The sequence below is a fragment of the Bison bison genome, unplaced genomic scaffold (assembly GCF_000754665.1).
Source record: "Bison bison bison isolate TAMUID 2011002044 unplaced genomic scaffold, Bison_UMD1.0 scf7180017864180, whole genome shotgun sequence".
Taxonomy (NCBI): Eukaryota; Metazoa; Chordata; class Mammalia; order Artiodactyla; family Bovidae; genus Bison; species Bison bison.
The window spans coordinates 2,128,750-2,139,214 of record NW_011494752.1 but is presented as its reverse complement, the minus strand read 5'-3'; the positions used below and the strand labels follow the sequence as shown (position 1 = coordinate 2,139,214).

At 41.0% G+C, this 10,465-nt stretch overlaps 1 protein-coding gene across 1 annotated transcript in view; it reads right to left on the bottom strand.

The window, feature by feature from the left end:
• Window positions 1–863: 863 nt before the first annotated feature.
• KRT23 (keratin 23 (histone deacetylase inducible)) overlaps window positions 864–10,465 on the bottom strand; it is a 17,303-nt gene continuing 7,701 nt past the window's right edge. The window contains exons 3-8 of the mRNA XM_010842587.1: window positions 8,473–8,629; window positions 7,046–7,207; window positions 6,836–6,958; window positions 3,629–3,849; window positions 2,766–2,797; window positions 864–1,219 (exon numbers count right to left, since the gene is read on the bottom strand). Coding sequence (XP_010840889.1) covers window positions 1,146–1,219; window positions 2,766–2,797; window positions 3,629–3,849; window positions 6,836–6,958; window positions 7,046–7,207; window positions 8,473–8,629 — 769 coding nt within the window. The 3' untranslated portion in view covers window positions 864–1,145. The remainder of the gene's footprint in view (window positions 1,220–2,765; window positions 2,798–3,628; window positions 3,850–6,835; window positions 6,959–7,045; window positions 7,208–8,472; window positions 8,630–10,465) is intronic.

Here is a 10,465-nt window from a genome sequence, read left to right as displayed (position 1 = left end):
GAGAAGGGGACGACAGAGGTTGAGATGGCTGGATGGCGTCACTGACTCGATGTACATGAGTTTGGGTAAACTCTGGGAGTTGGTGATGGACAGGGAGGCCTGGCATGCTGGAATTCATGGGGTTGCAAAGAGTCGGACAGGACTGAGCGACTGAACTGATGGTCCATTGAATTGTTAATATCCTATTGTTTCATGTATGGCCTTCTGATGATGTCTTAGTGAATATGTAGGTTTCTGTCTTCCTTTTCTCCAGTGTTGCTCCTCTGTACCAGCCTTGGACTAGCAGCTCACACAGCTAAAATCTGAGAAAAAGACATCTTCTTCAGGGGCAGAGGTGCCTAGTCTGTCTTCTTTAGTCCTTACTACACATCAACATAATATCCTGGATCCTAATGTTTACAACTCAGATTTTGGATGGGTTGTTTCCCCTTTTAGGGTCTCAGTACCTATCTGTAATGAGGATTTTTTCCCCTGAATTTCCTTTTCTAATTTTAACTCTCTTCTAGGCACTGAAGTTGTTCATTCACTCATCTGTGAGGTAGAATAGTTTTTGGTCATCTCAGTGAGGCCTTTCTGGGCATTCCTCCCTCTATCCCTGCCCCACTCCCACTTTTCTGCTGGAAGAAGTCTAGAGATCTTGGAAAGCCTTGTGAACCACATCTTGTCCCCAGTTGCATCGCTGCAGGTAACAATTCTGCCCAGTGTTTGCTGCAGACACCTTCAGAGCATTAAGGTCCCTGTCGCTCTTTCATGGACAATGCTCCGAGGATCCATTTTTAGGATGAAGAGGTCTTGTCAAGACAAGACTGACCTTATCTTGAGGTTTTGTCTTGCCTTGTGATATAAAAAAAAAAAGGACATGATGCAGCTGGTGTGGAGTTTTATTGGCTATAAAACTTGTACAATGATGGGAATCTGACAACTGTAGTAGTAAAGTACAGCTTTAAGCTCATGAACTCATACTTCAATTGAAAAAGTGCAGCAATATATGAAGATCGTTATGGTGGGATTGTTAAAGAGAAAAAAAGTTTCTGAGTTTGTTAACTCCAAGGAAACCTCTTAGAATTCACCTGGGCAAGGACTTTCCATTGAGGGGAAATAGTTTTTACAACAGGCAGAAATTTTTATTGGCCTCACTTGTACTTTCAGATCTCATTCACTTGAGAAAGAATTATTCTTCCATTGACGCTCTCCTGTGTGATGGCCTTGATCTTTGGAGCTGCAAATTAAAAAAAAAGCAACAAAGAGGTCACTGCCATGCTCTCCCCACCATCTGTACTGCACTCCTTTCCAGGCTCCTGTTCTCAGCTCTCTAGAATGATCACTAAGCAATATGGTGGGCTCTAATGGAGTGAAAAAAGATCTTACCAAGGAAGATTTTCCTCCCACCTTCTAGGAAATGAGGTATCTGAACAGTGTCACTTTCTAGAGGTCAAGCCCTTCACCCCAAGTGTTCCTGATACAGAATCCAGTATTGGGCCACAAGTGCTGGAGGGGTCCTTTCTGCTTTTATGGGCTTTTGACCCCTTGCATCATAGAGTCTATGAACGTACAGAGCCTTAAATGCCATTCTGGGGACCTCATTTTTAGATCTATAGAGTATGCCATATGAAAGATCATGAGAAGCCAGGAATGTTTATCATGGTCACTGTTTTCAAAGATAAGATTTATTTGAATAAGTGCTTTGTTGATGCATCAATACACCGATTCTAGACCAGAGGGAAGAATTGAAACCAGTAGTAGAGATCCAGGGAAAACTTTGTTAAAGTCAAGGTTCTCCAATAGTAGATTGTTCACCCTCTCCAGTAATGGGTTCCCTGACCCTGGACATGACCAAAGAGAGGCTGAAGGACCCTGTTGGGATCTTGCAGAGGGATGGCAATGAAGCCAGCTATTCTGTGATGGTTACTTGGACTCTCAGTCCCTGAACCTTTAATGCCTTAGAACATTTTATCATAAACTAATCAGAAAGTGCCACCTGTCCCAGACTGTGACTTCTTAAACTTTCCTGTGAGATGTTAATTGTAATCTGAGAAAATAGGGTTCCCTGGTCAAAGGTATTTGGGAACACTGTGCTAAACAAAATAAATTTTGTTGTGGTTTCTTTCTCTTACTTTTTCTTCCTTGCAGCAGTGTTTGTTCCATCTTCAATGCTGAAACATAGCCTGATTCTTCACCAAGAGGATAGTGGTACATGTATTCCCAGCCATACTGGGCCACAGAACACATCTTTTATAATACACAGTTAAAATCTCATGGGATGCTAGTATTCAACAGAATGTAGTTTGGGAAATTATGGGACAAAATTTTTTCCTTAATTTCCTAGGAGTTTGGCCAGCAGACTCCATAACTTAATTGTTGTTGTTCAGTCACTAAGTTGTGTTTGACTCTTTGCAATCCCATGGACTGCAGTGTGCCAGGCTCCCCTGTCCTTCATTATCTCCTAAAGTTTGTTCAGATTCATGTCCATTGAGCCCATAATTTAATAGAGATATAATAATATCACTGATTATTTTTATCTACTTTACTGCTGGCAAAGAGCTCATATATATATATATATTGTTGAGGACAAAATTGAGAGCTCACTTGGTTCAGCCATATCTAATTTAAGTTGATTCAATATTCCTGGCCATTTGGCAATAAAATAAAAACTGAACAAAGAACATTCAGTAGTACACGAGAGAGTATGGTTACTGAAGGATGGATAAATGTGCTGATTAAATTAAAAAAAAGGTAGATTCAAACAATGAAAAAGTATTTTTTACCTTTGACGTTTGACTTAGATTCTTCCATTTTCCTATAAAAGTGATAAAGGCTCATTTTAGTATTAGCAACAACCATAAAAACGTCTCAAGATGAACTAACTTCCTTTGCCTGCTAGTACATTCACAGTTCTTTAATGAGGATAATTGTTTGAGTTCTGTAGTTTCAAGGTCATGAGTTCATGGGAGAACCCTCCTGAACCAAAAGGCAGTAAGTACTGCCTCCCACTAACCCTGGGGGGCGGGAGAAATCTGCTGAGTCACCTCCATCCTTTCAGCCAGCTTCAGGCTTTGCCTCCCTGGGATCCTTTCCAGGGTCTGCCTCTGAAGTGTGAAACCCCTGGGCTTTTCAGACTGTTTTGAATTTGGTCCAATAACATTTTATTTATGTACTAAAAACATTCTAACCCTTTCTCTTGGGTCATAGAACATATGTGCCCTTTTGTGGACAGTTATACCAAAAGTAGTCAGAGATTCCAGATAAAATATCTGGACATCTCAATCTCTTATGAGTCTTTTCCTGCTGTTAGATTCCTCAATCTTTTTTTTTTTTCTTTTTTGAACGAAAATTGGGTGCATTCCCACTGGGAAACACTGTAGCCAAACTTTCTTCATTGTTTGTTTCTAGAGATATAAAATATTAAGTGAAACTGTTGACTTCAAATCTTAGTGTCCTGGGAATAACAGTTGATGAATTCAAACTTCCTACTTAACGGAATACAACCTGATCTAAGTAGCTACAGAAGAAATTCAGCATAAGCCTTTCTTTCTCTACATGGATGATGGCCAACGGGACCATAGGGTACATGAATGCACACAAGGGTGGGTACACTTTCATTGTCCTCCCCTGCCAGTCTTTGCCTTACCCTCCATTCTCTCCCTCCAAGAGCTGGCGATAGGTGGCGATTTCCTTCTCTAGGTGGGTTTTGATGCCCAGGAGGACCTTGTATTCGTTGTTCTGACGCTCCAGGTCATGGCGTAGCTGCGTCAGTTCCTCCTCATAGTGGGAGATGATCTGTTGCATGTCCTGGAGCTGGCAGGAGTACCGAGACTGGGTCTCTGATAACATGTTTTCTAAAGCAGATTTCTGAAAGAGGAATGAAATTTCTTTCATCTACTGACTGATGGCTTGATTTAATAGCCTGCTGAGTTGGGCTTCCCTGGTGGCACAGCAGTAAAGAATCCACCTGCCAATGCAGGAGACTCAAAAGATGTGGGTTTGGTCTCTGGGTGGAGAAGATCCCCTGGAAGAGGAAATGGCAACCCACTCCAGTATTCTTGCCTGAAAAATTCCACGGACAGAGGAGCCTGGCGGGCTACAGTCCATGGGCTCGCAAAGAGCTGGACACAACTGAGCACGCATGCTTGATGAGTACTGAGAATATACCAACCACTCTGCTGGGTGTCTTGGTGGAGCTGGGGATGAGTGAGGAGGAGCAGGCTGACTTTTAGGTTTGGAGCCAGGCAACGAGGAGTCAGGACTCTCTGAATCTCATTTTTCTAGGCATGAAGCCTTTGTGTCAGGGAATTCTGTGCAACTTAGTTGCACTCTTGTAGTATTTATTGTTGATGTAGCTTGTTTGGGAGTGAGTATACCCCATCTTGCCCTGATCTGTTCCTTACCTACTTTTGCTTATATTTTGTCTCTGGCCAGACTGAAAGGTCCTAGAAGGAAATAGTAGCCAGGACTGCTATTTTTTTGTATCTTCAGAGAAGGGTCTCAAGTAAGGGTGCCAGATAAAATAGAGGGCACCTGATTAAGTATAAATTTCGGATGAGCAATTGGTAATTTTTTTTTTTTAGTATAGATGTGTTCCAAATGTTCCCCCAATATTGCACAAGAACTTATACTAAAATAACACTTGTTCATCTGAATTCAAATCTCACTGTGTGTCTTCCATTTTAATTTGGTGACTCTGGTAACAAACATGTTGTCATTTTTGAGGAAATTCTGAAAGCTGCAAAATAAAGGAAGCAGAGAACCAAGTTCAAGTCCCTGTTCTGTTTGGATTTACCACCTACTTTTCTAGGACACATAACTTTAATCTTAAAGAGACATTCATAGCTAATAAAGCGCCCTGCACTTCAGGGCTGCTAACGTCCAGGGGGCCCTTCATGCTGCCGGCTATTACCCCACATGTCCCTGGTGTCGTCACTTTCTTGTTCTCCCAAACGGATATTTTGTCCCTTCTTCTCTGTCTGAAAACCCCTCTTCTCCCTGTCCTTTCTCTTAGCCCATTACCTTGCTTCTTCTGTTGCCAAGGATATGAAAGCCCTCAGGGGAGGGCTCCCACCAGCTCCACCAGCTTCTGCCCACAGACATGAGTCTGTGTCGACACTCATTCCCCTCCTGTTATGAGGGGAATAACCGTCCCTGTCTGTGCCACGGTTATTTCAGCAATTACCCACCGTCTTGCAACATGAATGCTTTCCTCTCTCCTAGATTATTCCCACCAGCTTTCATATAGAATTTCTTCCACCTTAAAATTTGTTCTCTCAAGCCCATAACTACCTTCAGCGATCAGCCAATTTCTTTGCTCACCTTTGCTTACTGCAGAGCTCCTCAAAGAGTTGTCTATACCCTCTGTTTCAAATTTCCCTTGACTTCCCTCTAAGGGTCAAGGGGAATAACCCTAGGGCCTCCTCTTCTCTCCTTTCTTCTTCCTTCTGTTGACTCACTGCATCCATGCTGGCTTCCCGGCTGTTCCTCCAACCTGTCTGACACACCCGTGCCTCATAGCTTGTGCATCTGCTATTCCCTCCACCTGGAACTCCCTCCCTATAGCCATGTAAAGCATCTTCGTATCACTTTGAGGGTTTTGCTCAACTATTACCTTAACAGTAAAGCTTCTCCCAACTACCTGGTTTTAAAATGACAGCTCTTCTCCTGGCAAGCCTAACCTCTCCCTCATGTTTCATTTCTTTGCAGCATTTTCCTCCATCTGGCATATTATTTATTTTGATGATTTGTGCCTTTATTGTCTGTCGTCTACAGCAGTATACAAAGTCCTTTATTATCAAATCCTCAGTTACTTGGAATAGTGTCAGGTAGTAGAAAGAATGAAACTGGGTATAAATGTCAAGCTGACCTTGCAGAGTTGTTGTGAAATATCTAATGCTAAAACGTTCTGAAGGCTACAAAACTATTTAGATAATTTTAAAATATAGTAATTTATTTGTATTTAAATAATATAAAATACTGTAATTATTTATGTGTTCATTATCATCACCTTGACAGTGTACATTTTAAATGTCTGTCCATCGTCACTGATTCTTAAAATGTGACAGTAATTTACCAGGTGCAACAAAATGAACTAATTATTTCTCCTCAAGACTGAGAGCAGAGTAGCACTGGGGAATGGTATTGATGAATGATTAGAAGATTCAGATAGGCTAAGAAGGAAATTCAATGATATATTTTATTTAATGAATTTTCAGTGCTTATAACACTCCTAAAAGCATTTTTACTGAAAACCATGATGATCAAAGAAATGACTTAGACACAAGAACTTACTGTTCCCTGGGTATAAGACTGTTCACTGTATAAGACGCATACACAATAATAGAGCAGCACTTTGGAGTCAGCCAAGCCTGGATTTGCCACTTACTCATGTTGGCACCAGAATTTCTCTTTCTTGGAACTGGGAGGGGGCAGCATGGTTGTAAGGGGGAGAGCACTGATAGGGGTTTTGAAAGTGTAGAACTGCCCACCCCCACCCCCACCCCACACCACCATGTGGCTTCACCACTGGCCACTTATTAACTGTGTGACCCTGGTCAACTCACTTAACTGTTTGGGGCTTTGGTGCCCTTATCTCCAAAATGGGGACACCAGACCTATCTGGAAAGGTTAATGTGAGGATTGATGACATTGAATGCAATGAATGTGGCACAGCACGGACACCTCAATAAATGGTAGCTCTTATCATCCTCATTGTGGACAATTTGGATGGAAAGTGGGAGTTTGGATGGAGAAGTGCCCCAAGGGAGTTGGAGAGACAGGCCCCGGAGAGAGAAGAAGGTTCTGTGGAGGAGGTGGTACCTGACCTAAGATGTTTCCAGCTCAAACTCACCTTGCTGCACTGTGCCTGCAGGTCAATCTCCAGGGCCTGGAAAGTGCGCTTCAGTTCGTGAAGGTCACTTTGGCTGCTCTGCACACCTGTTGGACTGGCTGCTTCCTGGGCCACGGCTGCTGACTGTGAGACCACGAAAAGAAGAGAGGCATTGGCATTGGGACCACTTGTAAGTGGAAACTTTGGGAAGTTTGGGCATCTTTCTTTTACCTGCTGTTTATACCAAGTGTCCAAGTCTTGATGCTTCTTTTTAATTATAAACTCATATTCCTGCCTCATATCCTCTAGGACCTTAATCAGATCTTCTCCCGGGGTTGTATCCACCTTCACGTTGACCTTGAAGTCATTTGGCACACGGTGTTCCTCCACTTCCTGTTTAACCACACAGAGAGAAAATGAATCAGTTTTGACAATCAGAAGGCCAGAAGTATGTTGATGGGCAGCAGTACACAGATCTTTTAAAAATTCAGCTTATGTGTTTGCCACTCCTCCATCGGCTTGGTTTGGTTTCTCAGTTATTATTTGTTGATGACAAAACATATATATGGGGAAAAAAGCATATTTTTAGCCACACCACACTGCATGTTGGATCTTAATTCCCCGAACAGGGATTGAACCCAGGGCCCCTGCAGTGGAAGAAGTGAGGAGTCTTAGTCAACAGACTTGCAGGGAAGCCCCTCTCTTATACTTTTATGAAGTAAAGAATAGCACTGGACAGGTAGTCAAATGGCCCCTGTGATTACTGACTTAATCCCTGGTTGAAAACATTTTACAAGGAATTTTGCTTACATAGAGTGTAAAGTACTCTTCAACAAGTGTTCATGAGTGAAATGATGACACAATGAAACACTTAAACATTTCAGGTTATAGGCCAAAGCTTTGGGGCAGCAGTTCAGTAACCCAAAGCCAAATGGTATAAAGACTTTCAAAATCTTGTCAGTGTATTATGACTCTGTAGGGATGATGCCCATGAGGTATCATGAAACCAAGAAACTATAGGAAAGGTTTAATTAACAATCATGTCTAACCAGCTGTGCAGAAGGTGAGGTTCTTTGATAAGCAGTTTTGTTTGCCTAAAATGGGGTTTTTTTTTCCTATATTTTCATCAGAGTCTCGGGGATTTTAGATGGATGCTAACTTTTAAAGTCAGTTAAATGCTTTTGGCAATTGAGACTCAATTTTTGCCAATAGTTATATCAAATATATAGTAACTGTAACTACGAGTTACTATAGAATATAACTATATTGAATATAATCTGGATCCATGGCAGATCCATAACAGTCTATTCTGTTATTCTCCAACTTGCTGCACATTGGGTTAATGAAATAAGTTCAATCCTACACATTTATTTTTCTCTTATCATATTAATAAACAGGTCTAGATAAACACTGTATATTAACAAAATTGTTGACTGATGTCATAGTTAATTGGAATTGTGTTTTAGCTGTTGTATTTGACACCAGGGTAAATAACCGTGAACATGGAAAAATTAGATATGTATGTGGTTCCTTATGATTATTTAGGTTGAAGACAATAGAGCTGGCATCCAGGTGGTGGTTTCTTCTGGAGTGACTGAGTCACCTGAAATGTGTAGACTAAGAGCTGTACTGGTTCCTGGAGATCCTGGGAGTCCTACCTGCTCATGACGCTTCTTCATGAGGATGAGCTCTTTCCTCATCCCCTCAACCTCCTGTTCTAGGTCTGTGGTGACAATGGTCAGATCATCCAAGGTCTTTCGGAGACCTTCAACTTCAATTTCTAAGTCTTTCTTGAAGGAGTGTTCATTTTCATACCTTTGGTTAGAAGGAAGAGAACAGAACACTTGTTATTGGAAGGATTCACCGTAGTTTTAGGCTGAACTTCTTACTTTTTACATTTCATGCAGGTTTTTCTATGATGGTGATCCAATATTATTTTTTTCATTAGAGAGAATGGCATAATAAACAGCCATATGTCCATCATTTAGATTTAGCAGCTATTAACATTTTGCTATATTCATTTCATCTATATTCTATCTTGTATTTTAAAGTAAATTATAGACATTATGTCCTTTCAACCCCTAAATACTTCAGAATGTATCTTTTAAGAAAAGAGAGTTTTCTAAATAAGCACAGTAACATAAAAATCAATAATAAGTTTTTAATATCATCTAACAACAGACTGGTTCCAAATAGGAAAAGGAGTACATCAAGGCTGTATATTGTTGCCCTGCTTATTTAACTTATATGCAGAGTACATCATGAGAAACACTGGGCTGGAAGAAGCACAAGCTGGAATCAAGATTGCCGGGAGAAATATCAATAACCTCAGATATGCAGATGACACCACCCTTCTGGCAGAAAGTGAAGAGGAACTAAAAAGCCTCTTGATGAAAGTGAAGGAGGAGAATGAAAAAGTTGGCTTAAAACTCAACATTCAGAAAACGAAGATCATGGCAACTGGTCCCATCACTTCATGGGAAATAGATGGGGAAACAGTGGAAACAGTGTCAGACTTTATTTTTTTGGGCTCCAAAATCACTACAGATGGTGACTGCGGCCATGAAATTAAAAGACACTTCTTGGAAGAAAAGTTATGACCAACCTAGACAGCATATTCAAAAGCAGAAACATTACTTTGCCAACAAAGGTTCGTCTAGTCAAGGCTATGGTTTTTCCAGTGGTCATGTATGGATGTGAGAATTGGACTGTGAAGAAGACTGAGTGCCGAAGACTTGATGCTTTTGAACTGTGGTGTTGGAGAAGACTCTTGAGAGTCCCTTGGACTGCAAGGAGATCCAACCAGTCAATCCTAAAGGAAATCAGTCCTGAATATTCATTGGAAGGACTGATGTTGAAGCTGAAACTCCAATAATTTGGCCACCTGATGTGAAGAGGTGACTCATTTGAAATAAGACCCTGATGCTGGGAAAGATTGAAGGCAGGAGGAGAAGGGGACAACTGAGGAAGAGATGGTTGGATGGCATCACTGACTCAATGGACATGAGTTTGAGCAAGCTCTGGGAGTTGGTGATGGCTAGGGAAGCCTGGTGTGCTGCAGTCCAAGGGGTCACAAAGAGTCAGACACAACTAAGTAAATGAACTGAACTAAGCATAATTATTTTTTGCCCTAAATGACCATATTTATATGCATAACTTATAGGTATGTATATGTGTTTGTAAATTATTCAATGATGAGAATGCCCCAGTTGTAGCTATTAAAATATTAACTGAAAGGGGAGAAGGATGAGTTGGGAATTTGGGATTAACAGATACACACTATTATATATTAAATAAATAACAAGAGCAACTGTTTTTTGCATGGACTTCCCTGGTGGGTCAGATGGTAAAGAATCTGTCTGCAATGCAGGAGACACAGGTTTGATTCCTGGGCCAGGAAGATCCTGTGGAGATAGGAGTGGCAACTCACTCCAGTATTCTTGCCTAGAGAATTCTATAGAGAGAGGAATCTGGTGGGCTATAATCCATGGATCACAAAGGTCAGACATGATTGAGCAACTATGTCACACACACACACACACACACACACTGTATAGCATAGGGAACTATATTCAATTTCTTGTAATAACTTATAATGGAAAAGAATCTGAAAAAGGATATATATATATATATATATATATATATATATAA